The sequence below is a fragment of the Harpegnathos saltator genome, unplaced genomic scaffold (genome assembly GCF_003227715.2).
Source record: "Harpegnathos saltator strain DR-91 unplaced genomic scaffold, Hsal_v8.6 scaffold128, whole genome shotgun sequence".
NCBI lineage: Eukaryota > Metazoa > Arthropoda > Insecta > Hymenoptera > Formicidae > Harpegnathos > Harpegnathos saltator.
The window spans coordinates 381,927-401,617 of record NW_020229904.1 but is presented as its reverse complement, the minus strand read 5'-3'; the positions used below and the strand labels follow the sequence as shown (position 1 = coordinate 401,617).

General features: G+C 45.8%; 1 protein-coding gene across 4 annotated transcripts; it reads left to right on the top strand.

The window, feature by feature from the left end:
- The first annotated feature begins 11,797 nt into the window (after positions 1-11,797).
- CarT (Carcinine transporter) lies at positions 11,798-19,418 on the top strand. 4 transcript variants are annotated; one of them, XM_011145306.3, is made up of 11 exons: positions 11,798-12,088; positions 12,989-13,375; positions 14,840-15,013; positions 15,635-15,738; positions 16,050-16,204; positions 16,403-16,571; positions 16,936-17,184; positions 17,580-17,794; positions 18,038-18,219; positions 18,350-18,528; positions 18,841-19,418. In XM_011145306.3, exons 1-11 carry the CDS (start codon positions 12,017-12,019, stop codon positions 19,046-19,048), a joined length of 2,094 nt encoding a protein of 697 aa, XP_011143608.1. In that variant the 5' UTR covers positions 11,798-12,016; the 3' UTR covers positions 19,049-19,418. The 4 variants fall into 4 exon arrangements, with proteins under 4 accessions (XP_011143608.1, XP_011143609.1, XP_025163436.1 ...); XM_011145307.3 differs by having other exon boundaries at positions 12,989-13,210; positions 18,841-19,048; XM_025307651.1 differs by lacking the exon at positions 12,989-13,375.
- Positions 19,419-19,691: the final 273 nt, after the last annotated feature.

Below are 19,691 nucleotides of genomic sequence, written 5' to 3'. Positions count from 1 at the left end.
ATATTTGTGTAGCGAGCGTAGAGTTAGGGTAGTGCTCCCTGTTAGAGGAAATACAGAAGGGGTAGGGGGCGGAAGTGAGAGAAAGAGAGAAAGAGAAAGCGCGCGTATGGACGAGCACGCGAACGTTTGGCGACATTGAGGAATTCTCAATGTCGGGTGGAACGCGCTACCTTTCGTCGTAGCGTTGTTCTCTGTCCCTCGGACTCGCCGTATACGCGATAGACAGCCTGCCCGACACCCTCCTCCCTCCCCAGAAAGAAGCACCGATGAGCGACGGTGACTGATATTTGGCTCGCTTTTGTTGTTTACAGATCACCCCACGGTTGTACTGTCGTGCAATTTGATTTGACTAGAAAGCTATCAAACACATTACAAAGACAACAAGATTGGATGTTGCGGATGCGAGTTGATGGATGTGCGTGAGTTCCGAAGCGATGACGAGATGGGGTGATGAGTCTGCACGTGTCCCTATCCTGGCGACGGTATTTTATCGATATCGGCGTCGGGCGCAGCCTATGATCCGAGAGAAAGGGTATTTAGAGTGAGAGCGAGAGAGAGAGAGAGAGCGAAAGAAAGTGAATGAGAGAGAACGAGCGTGCGCGAGATAGAGAGAAAGAGCGAGAAAACGAGAGAGAGCGAAAGAGAGTGCGAGAAAGCGAGAGAAAGAGAGAGAGAGAGAGAGCGAAAGAGAGTGCGAGAAAGTAAGAGTGAGAGAGAAAGAGAGAGAGAGAGAGAGGGAGCAAAAGAGAGTGAGAGAAAGAGAATAAATAAGTACCTGTTTGCCGAATGCCGATAATTGGATGATTAGGAATACAAGTGGATGTTGCCGATGAGTGAGTGAAGGCCGAAGCCTGCTGAGAGATGTTGCAAGTGTGCCTGGTAAACGAGTTTGCGACTTCTACCTGTGTGATTGAGAGATTAAACTTGTTGAGAGAATGACTTCGATGGATGTGATATGAGTGGATTGTGAGAGGAATTGTGAATGGAAGAAGATGCGAGAAAATGAGATGCTACGAATATGATAAAGCATAACCGAGAGAGAGAGAGAGAGAGAGAGAGGGGGGTTGAGCGGGGAGTACATGTGTGAATGTGAGGAAGAGTGAAAGCGATAGACTTGTGGGAAGAATTTGGATGAACAGAATAAAGTGACAGCATGAGAAACATGAGATAAAGAGACAGAGAATGAAAGAGACAAACAGTGAAATACAAACATGTGCGCATGTACGTGTGTGTGGGTGTGTGTATGGGTATGTAAAAGAGAGAAAGAAAAAAACGAGAGACTTGCTTCACGGTGATTCATGGTTGACACGTTGCGAAGCCCCCGTCGAGCTTTTTAACGATGTGCACCAGATTCTGAATCACGTTTTATCTAGCTATCAGTGATGAGAATCGAATTTATGCCCGTGTGAAAGATTTCGATTTCCTGTGCAGCCAGAGAGTGAGGTGTGAATGAGCAGCAGCGAGAGACAGAGAGAATGCGAGACAAGAGAGAAAGAGAGATAGGGTGATTGAAAATGAGAGAAAGAGAGACTGAATGTGAAAGATCGGGAGCATTCGTCATGGATGAACCCTGATCCGATCGTGCTGCGCGAGTATTCGCGTGATCTGTTGTAGTTGTATGAGACGAGATGTTGTGTATGTTACTTATCCCCGTACGTGAATGTCTGTTGCTCTGTTGATTCATTAAAGTTAATATTTTGCTGGTATAAGTGATTTAGTTGTACCGAAGTCCTCGTCCGGCCTTAAACGTCCGTAGGAACAAATGATATCGAGTGCTCAAGATCAACCCCTTCCCCCCCCTCACCATCCCCTTACTTCTACCCCTCGATACTTTCCTTGCCCTGACCCCTCGATATATATACACTACACACACGTGCATCCCTTTTAGTAGTCGAGCACTTTACGCGATCACGGTACTCGCAAGTAGCGCCACAGACAAAGAGAGTGAGAGAGAGAGAGAGAGGGGGGGGAGAGAGAGAGTAAGAAAGAGAGCTTTTCGCACTGCCATTGGAACAACGCTGCACGGCTTGTCCAGACATTTTTTAAACACTCGTTTCTTCCTTCCATGTATAAGACGTCTGAGGCGCCACCGCAAAAGCCACTCGAGTCCGTTTTGGGTGAGATCATCGTCTTCCCGATCGCACGTTACCGTATGCAGGGACTTCCGTCCCGTGATGCTTTTGCATCACGGGAGAGCCCTTGTACTCGCGGTTCACACCAACACTTTGAAGCGGTACCGTAATCGCGTAAACTAGTCGAGTCGCGTTAAAAACGGGTAATTGACATAGCCTCGTGTCGGCTGGAGGGAGAGAGCGAGATCTCTTTTCTCTATTTCTCGAGGGCGAGATCGCGCGCAGAGAGAGCAAAATTCGCGCAATCACAAGCTCCACCTCCACGTTGTGACCGGGTTGTCTCAAGTATCCCGTACTTCTACCTCCGCTTATACCGCGTCCTTGATGACACGTAGCCGCCAGCGCCGTGCCGACCGCGCAAATCGTGTTCAGTCTATCGCCCCGCGTATTTTCGGAAACTCCATCAGATATACAATATATGATGTGTCATGACAAGTATGCAGCGACATTCCGTCAAAAAGAGGCCGGCCGGCCGGCCAGCCGTTGTCGCGAACAATGCGATATATATACGGGGGTTACGTCGCGTCGTCGAGAAACGTGTCTGTGGTAGTGCCATGCATTCCAAATACTTCTTTTTTTTTTTTCTGTTGCCAGCAGGTGTGCCGGTACTTTTTCGTAATTTGAGTATTTTATAACGATTTCGTTCGTAATACCTAATCCTCATCCCTTACTCGTATCCGCCTCTTATGTGAATTCTGGAGTGTGAGAGGGTGATGTATAATGACGTAGCGTAGGAGTCTCAAGTTCTCAAGCTTCAAACACGGGGCAAGCATATTTTGACATACGTCAGCGTGAAAACGCACAATTCTCTGGCACCCATCCGCTATAAATGAGACTGTGAGAATGTTTCGGACGATCACGTTGGCTGATTTATATAATATACCTTGCGTCTCTCTAGCCAGAACTCGTGCGAACTTTAATTTTCTCGTCGATGAAACCGATGCACGTACAAGACGAAACGTACGCGTCCTCTGGTGATTTTTATACTTGTGGATTACTTTACAATGCGATGACGTTCGTTATACACTGTCCCGCATAAGTGTTGCCACACGATATTTCGTAGCCTGGGTTTTTACGGGAATCATATTTTGGGTCGCGTCCATAACAATATGCGCGATTTACAGGAAGAAAGAGGAGAGAAAAATAATCTATATATATTTACTTTTATTTGCTTGAGTGGTGTATATATATCAACATTTTTTCGTTTCACGTACATGTGTTATTAGGTCATATAACGATGAGACACGATGATAATGATGGACTATTCTCGATAGGTAATTTGTAACATATTACCAAATTGTAAATAAGCAAATGAAACGTTTGATTACCGATTTGAAATACCTATCGATATATTAATGTTTAATAGAATACACAAGGAGGACGAATATATATTTTTTTTAGAACCTCTTTCAAATGAGAAGGATATAAGCTATTTTTCTATGACAAGATTCTTACACATACACAAATTGTAAAGTAAAACTAAACTGTCTTGTCGCGGATTGATATATATTTCCTTCTTGCGAAAACACAGGAAAATATTTCGAGTTTGTGGCAATATTTATCCGTGGAATTGATTCTGTATGTATTTTAAGGTCGCTGGTGCTATTTGTTCAATAGCGAGTGAGATTTTCAAAAATCTGTCGGACACATTTTTGTACTTTTTTTTTTTCTTGGAATTAATAAATCGCAAAATATATGGAATACTACTTGATGTGACGAAATTTATTAAATAACTTCTGATTCGAATACACAGAAATGCAACGGTTACGGTTGTTTCCGCACGGTCAATGATAATTAATCTCAACGGACCGCTTTGTGTGTTTACCGAGAGAGAATCGATTATATTCTCCTTGTCGAAACGCCAATACCAATGCCAATGACGTTAAAATTTCGATCGAATTACTTTGATAACTTATTGTATCAGCATGGTTATCACCGACGACGGTTAGTTGATGATCGCGACCGATAGCGAATTGCTCGATCGCGATGGAGTCGATAAAGAGGCGCGAGTATCCTTTTCTTTTATACATTCCATAGTGATTAGGCAAAGAGAGAAAGAGAGAGGGGAACGAGAGAGAGAGAGAGAGAGAGAGAGAGAGAGGGAGGGAAGAAGAGAGAGTGATAGAATAAGGAAGAGAGTGAGAATGAAAGAGTGGCACGATAAGGAGGGCGATACGTATCTTTTCACGTCGTGCAAAGAGCGCGATCGCCCATCCGTCACAATTCGCAATCGAGAGCTTGCAATTTCTATGCGTGACGTCGTCGGAATTCGCAGCTGATTCCGATTTTGTAGTTAACCAGTGCCGAGATCGGTCATACTTTCGAAATTTAATATCAAACTACTGTCACTCAATATCGAAGATAGTAAACCGGAAACTCGCGGTTTCAGCGTGTCACTGTGTCGATCAACTCAATTTTTGGATAACGCATACATACACATGTACATATATAGAATTTTATCGTCCTAACGCAAGCGAGAAACGTCATATTCGAAGAAGAATCTAATCCCGAGGAATGTTCAGCGAACTATTTAATATGTATGTCTTTTTGTGCTGTTAAGTTTTTTCATCTTTGTTATTATTAATTTACCCGCGTCTATACATGTTGGAAGAATTTCTGAAAACCCCAGAGCCTTAAAGTTCAGAAAACATTGAGTCATATTGAAAATTATATAATTTAATATACGCTCTAGCAACAAGACAATCTTACAAAGTGAAAATATATTTTTTATACGAAATTTTTACTTGGTTGCGGTCCCAGTTACATAATGATCATATTTGCATTAGCAACTTGTACTCCTCGAGTAACGATCGATTCGGCACTGGCACGAAATCACGGCGAATTGCGTGCGTCGTCGGCTCCCATCAATGGGAAGGGGAAGAAAAGCATGAAAAGAGCAAAAACCAGATGCGAGAGTGAAGCGTGAAATTGTTGTTGGTGAATGACTGAAGCAGAGATTTGTGATGCAAGAGAGAGAGAGAGAGTGAGAGAAACGAGAGCGTGTGAGAGAGAGAGAGAGAGAGAGAGAGAGAGAGAGAGAGAGAGAGAGAGAGAGAGAGAGAGAGAGAGAGAGAGAGAGAGAGAGAGAGAGAGAGAGGGAGGAAGACGAAGCGGAGCGACGAGATACAGTCGGCCGCCTGATGGAAGGGTGACAAAAGATACGAAAATACAAAAAAAGAAATAATAGATATATATGCGACTGTGATTTTCGGGGAGACTCTCGTGTGCGAGGGGTCGACGTTCTACCCTGACGAGAGCGCGGTGCACGCGACCGCGCGATCCTTTCGCCGATCGCGAAGGACGACGATTCTGTCTGACGATCCTGATCCAGCATATCCTACGATCGAAGTCCCCCTTTTTCCCTTCTACCTCGAGAACCTGATCGAGCCTGAAACGCACACGTCGGGATCGTCGGCAGAGGAGACTCCACTCGCGAGCACCGTGCTTCATCGGGCTGGCTTCGCACGAAGTATCGCGCACGACGTCCTCGTCGGACGAACAATCCTCCTCACCCCGTAGGTATTAGGCGTTTCTCAATCAGCTCCTCTCCTGCGGATGTCGGGGGACCGTAGAGCGAAATCCCGCCCCTCTCTCCTCTCCCCCATGTCAACGGGGAGGCCTCGACAGATCCGCGCGCAACAAGACAGCTCCGTGCGAGTCTCACGAACGTTCACATGCCAAAGATTCTTAAAAGTCATAGGAGATTAACGCAACAGGTTCTCACTCGGCGCGAAGAATTATCCACGACTCCGACACGTTGCTCTAGATTGTCACTCATAGCTGTGAGAAGTTCTCCTTGTAACGAAACCCGCTCTGTTGCACCATCCCCCACACACGCACACGCACACGTATACACATAATACACACACACACACACACACACACATACGATACGAACGTTTCGCCATAACGACGTCTTCTCACGACTCTTTCCTCTCTGTGTGTGTGGTCGATCTTCTCCCGGAAAGGACGCGAGTCCGTCCTTGCGGCGGAAGGTGATCCCCGGTGCGCGACGACGAGGACCTCATGTCCTGCCATCGCGGCGGGCACGCGAAGCCAGCCCGGGGGAAACTCATAGTGCGACAAAGCGACGCCTTGTCGAACTAATTAGTTGTTAGCCTTTTCATCGTCGAGACTCCTAGAGTGCGTGCGATGCTTATTAGGGAACGTATACGTGTGAGAGCGTATCACGTAGTTTACATTTAAAAGTCGTGTGCATTACGCTGTATCAGTGATGATGTGCGCTGTGAAATAGGGAGAGCGAAGTTTATACTTAAGGATGTGCGTCGATGATGACTGTGGGAGCGGATCGGGGAGAGAAGATGTTTCGGGGTGATAGTGGATGATGATGCGGCTGCTGATGATGTTGATGGTTGCTGATGCTGAGAATGAGATGAGGGTGTTGATGGTGTGATGTGATGTGATGTGATGATGTGATGTGATGCGATGCGATGCGATGCGATGCGATGCGATGCGATGCGATGTGATGTGGTTGGCTCGTGATTCGTCGTGAATCGCGGCGTCACGTTCGAGAAGGGAGAACGGATCGTCGATGTACGGAGAAACGAAAGCGCGAAAGCAAACACGTGTAAAAGTAAATATAAATTTTGTATCGCGAGGCGGGCCGGGTCGCGCCGACTGTCGGCCCGCGGGATCGACGGGAAGGTCTGCTCCTAGTGATCAGGGAACTCGGCGCGGTCGTACTTGCGGAAATAATCGCCGTAGAATCTGCCAGCTGCGCGGAAATGTGACACTACAAACGAAAAAGGGGAAATTCCGACTACGTGAGCGAGCGGAAGAGGGTGATGATGGTGGTGGTGGTGGTGGTGGTGGTGATGGTAGGGCGAACGCGCTGAGAGGAGGATGCCGAAGGGCGCAGAAAAAGATCAGCCGAGTACATTCCGCGCCTTTCTCACTTTCTCGCGATTGTTTTCGTGTCTTGATCGTGTATAGTCACCGGTGCCATTCGAACGTTCGACACTTTTCGAATGATATTTCCGACGGAATCCTCTTTATCGACGCTTTAGATCAACCCGGTCATACAACACACACACACACACACACACACATGTACCTTGCATTAGCAGCAGTCGCACCACGTCGCTGTTCTTCCGGAGGTTCCGGACGATCCCGCGGGCCCGCGGACGCCCTCGCGATGCGCCGCCCGCCTGCGGTGTCCTTGTACGTACGAGACAATATTTTCGATAATATTTTTTAACGATTGAGCCGCGAAACACGAGCCCAACGCGTAAATCTGTTGTTCGATGCGCTTGACCGCGCGGCGATGGCGATCGACGAGTGGCATCGCGGGAGTGTACCGGCGAGTCGTTCTTCTTCTTCTTCATTTTCTCCTTGGTTTCTTTTCTCCGCTGCCGACGATGTAGCCGTAACGGAGAGAATTCCATTCCCGTGGACGCGCCTTCGGACGCGCGCGGAAAAACGCGTCGATGTCGATTCATCAAGAGCGACGCGAGCTTGGAGAACGAACCGTCGACGACCTCCGAAACGAAACTGCGACCCGTCAATTAAGAATCGCGTGTTCCATAGTGACTGACCGTCATTGCTCTATCAATTAATCGTCGCGCCGAACGGAAACCTCAATAGCGTTAGTGATAATAATATCAAAAATAAAAATACAAAAGTAAAGGGAAGTCGAGGAGGTTCGGACGAGAAGGACCCGCGGGTGTGGATCTCGCGCTTCCGCGAAATTGCCGCGACGGGGAAAGAGTTGCCGCATTCAGCGATTATGATTAGCTGAAGTATACGCTCGCTGAGACTCCCCGCGATTTAGTTACGGCAACGATGCTCCGGATCGTTCTTTCTTGGGAGCAGACGCCGAGAGCGAGCGACGCCACCGCCGCGATGAGATGGGCGAACTAATTAAAACAAATAAAAAAAAAATGTTGCGTGTGTGAATGACATTTGGTGTGCTGCGCGCGCGAGAGAAAGAGAGAGAGAGAGAGAGAGAGAGAGATAGAGAGAGAAAGAGAGAGCAAGAGAAAAAGAGGAGAAAGAGAGAGAGAGAGAGAGAAAGAAAATGTACGTGTGTATGTCCATGTGCACCTGTGCGTGTATGCATGTGTGTATGTTGAGTGCTGCCGATCGAGACGCGATCGGATTGAGATAATTATATTTGAAGTGTGTTGGAGAAAATGTGTCTTTGGACGATCTACATATGCGTGGGTGAAGCGAGAAATAAAGTGGACGATGCTGGACGAACGTCCGCCTATGCCGCCGTTGCTCCACCCTCTCCTTCAGCTACCTCCTGGCACTCGATCCGCCGATCTCTGTAGAATAAGCCCCCCCCTTTTTGTCGCGATAATAAAGCGACTACTTCCTCGCCGGATCACGAGCGCGACGAAAAAAAAAAAAAAAAAAAAAATCACGGCCTACACTCGCGACGCGCGTCGTCGCCCGGAATCGCGATCGAATCGACGCGCGCTCTCGGTGTCCCTCGCCGTTCGGGGACGTTAATCATCGACACTTGCTCAACTCGATGTCCTGTTTGCAACTGCGATCGGTGTCGAGCTAAGGGAAATGCGCCAAATTCGCCCGCGTCTCTCGCGGACGTCCGTCGTCTCGACGGATCGATCGTATATTGAGCAAAGAGAATGAAAGGAACACCAAAACGGGAGGGAAATTAAGTTACTTCGACAAATGTGATGTCATAGGAGAGATTTTATTTTGTATATTCAAGGGAATTTATGCGGGGATAAAAAAAGGGAAGAGAATATGTCGGATTTAATACGACGCGCGTTTGACCGGCTGTCGCGCCGTAACTTGTTAATTATGATGCAAACATACCGCGCATCTTCACGACAGAGCGACGATGTGAAGTTTAGTCTAGTTGGATATTCGAATATCGCGATTCAGATCTCGATGAGGCGGAGAGAAAGAGAAAGAAGGGAAAACAGCGACATTTTCTAAGCGTACACTGCGCAACAAGGATGATCTCGAGCGGAACCTTTTTTTTTTACTCGGGCGCGCAATTTCACATCGGAAATTGGGAGTTACCCTGAAATTCTCGAATTAAAGAGTCAAGTGAAAGAAGACGCGTGACCTCCGTGGTATTTTGATTCGCGAACTTCCAAGTGGAATCTCCGAGAATAAATTTTGCACATAATCGATAATTTCGAAAGTGATACACGTTATACGCGAAACGATCTAAATCCGATCCTCTTCGTCTAAAACTTTGCATCCGTGCGAATAAATCATCTTCCCGTCTTCTTCTGCGAAAATCTCGCTCTCACCACTCCACCAAGAGGTGGAACCGAAACCAAAGAGTCTCCTGCATGGGATTGACCTTTTATTGACGCGGATCCAAATGTCAGAAGGCCGAGCAATTACGAGCGTGAGACTTTTTCTCTTTTTTTTTTTATCGAAGGGTGCGAGTCCGTTTCTTATTCTCGAGAGTACAACGCTTCTCTCTCCTTCACTTGCTTCCTTAATCGCAAGTTCCGCTTACGACGGTCGCGAGGAGAGCTAATTAGACTTGAACGGGAGAGGGTGCGGCATATTCACGCGGTGTGTGAGTGCACCGCGAATTCGTTTATTCCTGTTCGGTTCGAGTCGGTTGTGTGATTTGCGAGGATTGTGTTCTCTGTGGTGGTTTACAATTGACAACGACAATGTGACTTCGGCTACATCGCTTATGTGTGTGCCAGAGCGATCGTGGAATGACTGGAGGACGATTCTTCGGGAAGTGTGTCTAGCGTATAATTGGTCACATTAATGGTCGCTCGATTTAGAATTAGGCCACAAATTAGAGCCCCCTCCTCTCCTCAGGCAAGAGGAATCGCTATTGCCAATCGGTCGAAAGGGCTCGCGAAGAAGCCTCCTCGAGGACGATTTCCTCGGGACACTCGCGTGTCCTCGATCGTCGCGCACGGCGCGTCCATCACGATGCGCCGTGCTGGATCAATTCGATTGCATATCAATTAAGACATTAATGTGGCCGACTGTACCGATGTGTGCGAGAAACAAGATTATACGAATCGCCAAGCGACAGTGCCATACAATATCGAGTTATTTCGACTGCTGTTTCTCACCGTTTCATTTGATCCTCTTCAAAGACATGAACTTCGAATGCGAGAGAGAGAGAGAGAGAGAGAGAAAGAAAGAGAGAAAAATAGAGAGAGAGAGAGAGAGAGAGAGAGAGAGAGAGAGAGAGAGAGAGAGAGAATGCGTGTTCGCGCCTCGTTCGCGAGCGCGCGTTGACGGATGAAATGAGATCCAATCGGCGGAATGCGAATTGCTTCCTGTTCTCTTGTTTCATGATTTTTCTTTTCTCACAAAAAGAAAAGCGAAGGAAAAACACGATGACCCGAAAATAAATTCCATTTGAAATCTGTACACACGCAGTGATGCCATTATTACCAGTCGCCGCTCAACTGTACAAGCACTGCCACTGCATCGCCGCCCGTTTTTGAACATCTGTTTTACATCTGTTTCCATACTTTCGTCCGCGAGAATGCGCGTCTCTCTTTTCCGGCAGCCATGTGAACATTCTCATCTCCCAACCTTGCCCAACATAGTCCCAAGTCTCACTTCAAAAGTGCACTTCAAAATACTTTGCAACATCTTCAAAATATCTTCCCGATAACAATCGCCGTGGCCCCCGTGAGGAAATCTGTCACTCTCAAGTTTCGATGTTGCGAGGGGTCTTTTTTTCCTTTTTTTTAACGGAATTAAGTTTTCACCGCGATGGGGACAATTGAAACCATACGAAAATAATCTTCGCATTCATCCGGGTGGGCGGAGAAGATACGGCAGGAGGGGGGGGGGCTGGAGGGAGAGAGGAAGGGTGTATCAGATCGCCGTATCGGGAGAGTCGTGCGTGCGTAACACACAGCATGTGTCAGCGTTATTCTTAATCTCTTCTAAATATCCTTAACCCAATTGAATTATAGAAGGGCACACCCCGCGCGACACGCGTCACAGACCAACCAACCACCCGTCTCGCACCTCCGGCATGTTCTTTCGCTTAGTGCGAACTTGCGCGCGCGCGTGAATAACGAAGGAGAGACGCGACCCCGAGAGTTGTCATTGTTCGTGTCAAGTCGCGAGAATCGCAGTTTCGTTGATTGAGAGACGCTTAACGAGATCTGCTTTAGTTCAATTACGCTCGGCACTCGACACTTCGTCCCCAAGCGCACACGATCGACACGATTCGCAATTTCATCATTCTCGCAGTCCCTCATTCCCTTCATCTCGATCATGAATCCTCGTCGACGTTCCCCGCGTCGAATCAATGCACATTTGTCCGCTCGTAAATCTTCCGGTCGGTAAACATCGCGTAGCGGGCGAAGAGATACTCGCGTGTACTTATTTTCGACAAGTCTCGGCAAGTGTGTAATTTCCGGTATCGCGCAAAAAATATCATACACCGAACTCGGCGATTGGAAGAATATTCAAACTCACTGGTGTCCTTGTTATTTTGGGCCCGTCCTGTTAGTAGAAGTCGCAGCGCGACGAATCGCCGTCGACGCCGAAATCGTTAAGGGTGCATGGTGGTGCGCCTTGAAAACCCACGAGGGAGAGAGAGAGAGAGAGAGAGAGAGAGAGAGAGAGAGAGAGAGAGAGAGAGAGAGAGAGAGAGAGAGAGAGAGAGAGAGGAAGAGAAAAAGAGACACAGAGTTGCAGAGGGAGAGGGAGAGAGAGAGAGAGAGAGAGAGAGGGAGGGAGGAAAAGAGAGAGAGAGAGAGAGAGAGAGAAAAATCGTTCTCGCGTTTTCACCGTGAAGAGAACACCGGCAAGAAGATGCGCGTTGCATCGGTCGAATCGTCGTCCATTGGGTGGAGAGGCTAATGCACGTCACGTGACGACGCCTTTGTAGGGTATCATCGGGGCTTTCGATATCGTGAGACGAGGCCGAAGTTCACGAAATGGAGCGGCAAGATGATAATGACTCGACGCAGCCAAATCACGCGGCAGACCGTAAGGTCGCGAAGGATGACGTGAGTATTATCGCACAAGCCGCTTCCGCCTAATGCCATTTCACTTTCTGCTTCTTTCATCCCCGATGACGAATCGGAGTTTACGTAAAAGCGTAATTAACGTCGGGCCTCGCGTCAACTTTCCCCTTACATATCGATTACATTGTCGTCAACACAAAAAATTGCACCCTTCATTGGAACCGTTAATTCTAATTAATAATATTGTCACGTTGTGATCAGAAACATAACAATTAAGAGAGCGGCGGAGCTTAGCTGTAATCTCCGTAATATAGTAAATGACAATCAGCGACGAAGTCGCTTTCTTCGAAGTCGTCTTCTCGAAGACGAAGTCATTTCATCACTTCGAGCTACACGCGCGCGGCAGCCTTGAGCTTGCGAATGCGAGACATGTGTTCGAACTTCCAACAGAGGGACAAAGATCTCGAATTATGATCTCCTATCGTAATTTTATTTACTTTGGCAACGTTCAAAGCTGCTTAACCGGCGTAACGTTTAAAAGGAAAGGAAGGAAGAAAGTTTCGTTTCCCCGACGGTACGAAAAATAAAACTAAAGAAATTATGATAAAGTATGCAAAACATTTTCGTTGTCGTTGCATTTTCATGTCTCGAGTCATTAATTTGTAAGAGCTGAAACGCTCCCATGTTTCGCTCTAGAGTCAAGAGTAATTCTCGTTATCCCTCTAGAATTGAATAATTCTTGTTATCGCGCTAACGTGCGGCCTACCGCTATCTTCCATGAAGAAGAAAAGATAACGATATTCAAAAAAATAAATCAAGTCGGAAGTTCGGCCGAGAGCGCGCGCGCGCAAGATAACAATGCGCAAACACGGCATTGTCGATGGTTTGGAACCACTTGTTACGCGCGAGGATGGTCAGTTACGCGCGGAATGTCTCTCGCAGGGTGCTTTCGATCTGGACGATCTCTGGTCGGTCGTCGGCGAATTCGGTCGTTACCAGAAGCAGCTGCTCTGGCTGGTTTGTCTGCCGGCGTGCCTGCCTTGCGGCTTTTGCGCCTTCAATCAGCTGTTCATGGCAGACACCCCGCCGCACTGGTGCAAAGTGCCGGGCCTGGAAGACTTGGACGCCGCTCGCAGAAGGCGGCTCGCCATTCCTGCGATTCAGGTGCGCCGGTCGTCGACGGCGACCAGGAGCTTTCGTAGATACGGCACCGCTCGTACGACCTTGAGATGCACCTACCGGTTATACGTTGCCTCGCCGCTTCCTCATTTGCGGCCTCGACACGCCGTATCAACGTACCTGCTCTGTCACACTGTATTAGCGCTAAATGTACGTGTCATTTTCCTTGTTTGTGAATTTCATGCTGCATCACCCTTCGCTCCTCTCGTATCTCCGAGCAGCGGAAACTGCCATATCTGTCGCATTCAAAGAGCACTCCCACATTTTTGGCTCGACAGCGTCGAGCGCGATTTCGAGTATTGGAGTTTTTCCGAAAGATGTAGATACCCGGCGAGACTGAGTCGCAAAATATAAATAAAATCGTAGATCCGTAGCGATTCCGCATTAAGCCCGTGTTCTGTCGACAAAGGCTGCTGACGCAACTTGACGGTAGATTGGGAGGCAAAAACCGAACAGAATTTCTGCACTGTGTTCCACTCGAGAATGAAAATACATTTCAATAATTATTGATTATTTCGATAGGAAACGACAGATTTTGTTCGGTTCCTGCTGTCATCGATCTGTCTTCATACTTTACTAGCGCACTACCTGTTGTATTTTTTCTCTTAAAAAATTGCCCATGAAATTTACCGCTCGATGTCTGCTTCTGCAGGTTTGGTTACCTATATAATATTTCCTTTCTCAGTAGACAAAAGATAAAATCGCAATTGTTAGGATATTAATACGATTATCTGAGACGTCACATAATAATTTGTCGTTTTCAGAGAAGAATAAGAGATGAAAAGGAATGATGTACGCTCAAGCATGTTATTCCCTTTATTTCTTATTCCTTTCGAAATTCTTTTATCACGCTTTCGCGGAAGAGTGCTTGGGAGAGATCGAAAAAGATTGATCTTCTATCATTTCTAAAGGGATATATTTATTTTCAGGCTCTTCCGGTGAAGGGAAAAATTCGGGGGTGGTATCACCGTACGTAACTCGACGAGTACTATCGAATGTAATTTTAAAAGTTCACGAAAAGAAAAAAACCTGGTTCAGTCTCGGCTATATTTCACGGAGTGAAGCTGTAAATTTTAATTCAAGTCTCGACTAAAAAGGAGACTTTAGCCGAGCGGGAGCGGAAAATTTTCGCCCATTTTGCACAATTTCTTTCGACGTTGTAACGTGGTAACTGCACTTGGTTTATATGGATTCGTGTTTAGCGGCCAAAGTATATTGGGAATGACACTGTTTCAACTCGCCGGACAAAGAAAAAAGCTCGAAACATATCGGACAGTGTTATCAGAGGCCAAGCGCGCAGATTTACTTGCAAATTTTCAGTCACTTGTAGCCGTTTCATTAACACCTAGGAATATGCTAACCAGCGCGAGTAATGCGAGATCGTTGGTAAACAAACTTGTGAACAGTGCGAAAGTAACGTTATATGCGTGAAGTATCGCGAAAACTTTCAGAACCCGAGCGGAATTCATTATTTCGGGTTTCGACTCGAAAACGCCCGCTCGACTCTCGCATCCCTCTTGTAAAATCGAGCCCGCCTTTAGCGCGAGCCCGAGGCTAATGCATTATTCATGCCATGTTTCGCGCCAGGACTAAAAGATGTGATGTGACATGCAGGATGACAACGAGACGTACAGCCAGTGCACGCGATATGATGTCGACTGGACGACGGAGAACCACTCCGTCGTAACGACGTACCCGTCCGCGCCCAACGCGTCGTGGTCCATCGTGCCCTGCGACCATGGCTGGGAGTACGAGACCTCCGAGGTCATATCGTCCATCGTCATCGACGTACGTTATGTGTCCTAATAATAAAGTACACAGCATCAATGTCATCGACCATGCTTGATTCCGTAAGCCGTCGATTAGATTACCATTGCTGCGAGTAATCGATTGATCCGTATGGATATACGGAGAGAAGTCGGATAACAGTCAACTTCTCATCCAGCTCTTGCATTTCTCTCCGGTGTTTAGCAGCGGTGCCATTTGCGCTTTGCTGAGTAATTTTTACTTTAATTCGCGTGAAGAGATATCTAAATTCCTTATTAATTCTTTGTTGAAGCTCCTTTATCAAGCGATAAATATGCGTACGTAACAATTGCGTCATTAAATGGATGAGATCAGTGGAGAAAATTCAAAGCAATTACAATAGCAAGCGTATATTTGATCTCTGTAGGTATAAATATACGTATAATTCTTTTACAGATATATCTTTACTTAGAAATGTTAGAGCATACGTGGAAGATTTTTGCGAGACGTTCTGTTATATTTCGAAAAGATTTTGATTTTTTTTCGTGCATGCTTTTATTATTAAGCGTTTGCGCGAAGGCAAATTTGTAGAAGGCACTAAACGTCTCGATTCTTAGGCATGCGCTGCCTCTTCACTTCACTAAAGATTTGAATGTGTTGCAGTTTGATCTTGTGTGCGGTCGGGCGATTTATCCGACGATCGGTTTGGTGGCTCTTAATACAGGAGGCCCCATAGGAGTGTATTTGTTCGGTACACTAAATGACAGGTAAATTAGAAAATCGGTGCGAGCGTTTCAAAGATTCAGCTCTAATCACTTTCTATCTTAGCTTTAGTTGTTCAACGTCCATATAAAGCTTGTTTCACATCGTTTTTCATTAATTGGAACATATATTAATTTTTCTTCCTTTTCTCTTGAGTAAAATTCTTTTATTCACGTAACATCTCTCTCTCTCTCTCTCTCTCTCTCTCTCTCTCGCTCTCTCTCTCTCTTTTTTCTCTTTCTTTACTGTAAATTACATTTTTCATATCCTAGTTCATTTTAATATCTTATCTACATAGAACTGTTCTGCTTGACAGAATTGGGAGAAGATTGTCCTTTTTTACGTGTTTGGCGACCTTAATAACTGGAGGATTTTTAACATCGATATCAAATAACTTTTGGACTTGGGCTGCTACACGTGTTATCGTCGGCTTAACGATACCGGCTATTTATCAAATACCATTCATTATCTGTGAGCACATGATTGAATTTTAATTTTTCTGTTGAAAGAAACTAGTTGCTTGCAGACGTTATTCGTGTGATATATGTATATATTTTATCATAATTTTTTGCTTTGACGCCAAATAACACGCTGGAAACTTGAATGATCTAGTAATAACAATCTCAAGTGTAATAATAATAATCTAATGAAAAAATTTCATTTTGGCAGCTTTGGAACTAGTCGGACCAAATTATCGTTCATTCGTAACGGTCATGACTTGTACTTTCTACACAATGGGTCTTTGCATGTTAGCAGGCGTTACTTATCTGATTCGCGATTGGCGATCACTCGCCGTAACTACGAGTGCACCTTTCCTGATTTATTTTCTCTACTGGTGGTGAGCGAATAAAATTCACATAAAAAATTCATTCATTGAAAAGCAAGTCCATTAATGACGTGACATTACATTGTAATCATATCGATGTTTTAGCATTAATTAATTTCCTAGAAATTGTTCAGAAGATTCAGTTGCATTTTTGTCACTAATTGGTTGATTATAATAATTATTGACTTGTTATAATAATAATCACTCGTCACGATTATGGTTCAGTTGCGACGAAAATCTTTAAAGAATTTTTATAAATGTTCTCGACGTATAATTTTTTCCTCTCGTGCAAACGTCTCAAATATCCATAAATGCCTAGAAAAATCACTTGATAAAAAAGTTTAGATCTTTTCTTCAGAATCAGAGGTCGTTTCAGGTTCTTGCCGGAATCACCGCGATGGTTGCTGGCGAAGGGTCGCCTCGGCGAGGCTAACGATATTCTTGAAACTTTGGCGCGAGTGAATGGTAAAGAACTTCCGTTGTCATTCACGCAGAAGCTCCGTCAGCGCATGACGATGTCGAGATCAAAGAGCGAGGAAGAGAGATTACGAGCTGGTCCCGGTGTTCTCTCGCTATTTAGAACGCCGAACATGCGCCTTAAAACGTGCCTTATTACTTTAAACTGGTGAGACAGAGAGAAGTACATACATTAATCTTCACTTAATATTTGCCTAAGAACGTGACAGCTTTGCACACATTACGTTACGTCGATGCTCTTCTTTACACGCATATTCTTATCTGCTCTTGTTATCGACACATTACTTACTTTTTTATCGTGTCGAACGTTTCCGTCATTGATTTATCTACTGATCTGTGTTGACACTTAGGATTAACCGTTTCGCGACATCTGTCGCGATTATATTTGATCAGAGTAAATCGTAGATAAAAGAAACAGTTCAGACTGAGGGAATAATTCAGATTCCGATGATATAATTGATTCAGATAGAGCGATAGAGTTTTACGGATTTATTAATGGGTGGTGCCCAGCGCGATGATGCATCTTGTTTCTATTGCGACTAGGTTCGCCAACAACATGGTGTATGTCGGCCTTTCCTATTACGGGCCGGCTCTGGGGAACGAGGAACATCTGAGCTTCCTGTTCTCTTCCCTCGCCGAGATCCCCAGTTACATGGCGTGTTGGGTTGTAATGGATCGATGGGGCCGCCGGTGGCCGCTTTGCTTGTGCATGGTGGTGGCTGGAGTGTCGTGCATCGCTACGGTGTTGCTTTCGTCCGGTACGCACCATTGGCCGATTAGTTAATGACTCGATTAATTATAGCGACAGCGGAACGATATAATTAGTTAATTATATAATGCACCGGCGCCCTCGGCATCCGACGGAAACGGGAGAGTCACTTAGTGTCGAAGACAGTCGCCGCCGCGTGTCTGAGAAAAGTGATATCATTGCGACGCACGCTACACAATTGAGCCGCAATTCTCTGTTAAAGCGAGTATCATTCCATCTTTCTTCATTCAAGATGCCGTGCTGGAGACTCTGATACTGTTCCTCGTGTCCAAGTCGGCGATATCGGCGTCTTTTCTAATTATTTATCCCTTCGCCGGGGAACTTTACCCCACTCAGTTGCGCGGGATTGCCATTGGCTTCTCTGCGTACATCAGCGGCCTCGGACTCATCATCATACCCTTCGTGACGTATCTCGTAAGTCTAAGTCGATATGCCGGAATGCTGCTGGAACAATGCGCCCCATCACTGCGATTTACCTTTTCCATTAAGAAAACATCGCGTTGCGAGCAATCTGCTCCAAGCTAATCATTAACCCGATTTCCAGGGAAAAGATAATCTTGTCTTGCCTCTGGTCATCTTAGGCATGGTCTCAGTAATTGGGGGCTTGTCTGGCCTGCGGTTACCGGAAACATTGCACCACCGTCTGCCGCAGACAGTGGAGGAAGGAGAATTGTTCGGCAAGGATTGGACGTGCGCCGATTGCATTCGTTGCATTCCCACAAAGTACGCATTAGCGAGAAATCGAATGAGATTTCTGCGCGCTTACAGTACTCTAGAAGATGACTTCTCCGTCTATCGTCTATCGAAGCACTCAGCGCGTGAAACGATATTTTCTTCTGGAGGAAAAAGACACATAAATTTTGTAAACATGCGATGTGATATTGAGATGTAAACTTGTGAGAAGAAGAAGATGTCGTTTGTCAGTCACATTTCAGTCGCAAAGGCCGCTGCATGATTTAATTTTCTCGCCGCGAGGCTTTGACCTCGTCTCTTCTCGTATAGTTTTTTTGTCTCATCATAATTTCTGATTTCTAGACCTTCGTCGATTGCGTCGTACGAGGATCTATCGGCACGAGAAACCGTTGAGATGCACGAAGTGCCTGAAATGCCGCTTGCTTCGTCTATTTTAGAGGAACAACAACGGCCGAGCACGGCGAGCGTTCGCCGTTTGATTCGTCAGTCCAGCGTGATGGATACGCAACGCGATTCCGACGGAACCATGAAGATGACATATTGGTTTTAACGTGAATCGCTTCATATTTCAAGCAAAATAAGGTCCAATGTATCTTCTTTTTCGTTTTTAACTTGGATAGTTTGTATATCTGTTAAGTATATGTCGATTGATTCCATTCCACTTCTTTACGTGGAAAAAAATCCGGAAAACGGTCGAGGTGAGGAAATTCTATTTCGCTGTTTCAAGTTTGTATTTAACGATGTATTTATATACATGTACATAAGTATAAAAAAATAATTCTATTAAATAAATTCTATTTTAATAAAAAAGAAAACAAATGTCTGATGAGGAGATATATCAGCTTACTTGTGTCATGATATCTGTACCGCATTGATCAATAAACCTTCGTTATCCTCGATAACGAGCACGTTAACAGAATCTGTGCAGAAAAGTTGAACAAATTTCCGTCGCTGCAGCGTGAGAAATAAATTAGCGGTATCGATTGGAACTGGCCGAATTACGCATCAAGGAGACGACAACTCCCACGATCAAATAACAAACACGTCATCTCTTTGTCCCCCGCACGGTGAGATTTCCCGAAAAGTCAAACGAATGAAACGAACGAACGGCAGAAGCAGGCGCGAGAGAGAGAGAGAGAGAGAGAGAGAGAGAGAGAGAGAGAGAGAGAGAGAGAGAGAGAGAGAGAGAGAGA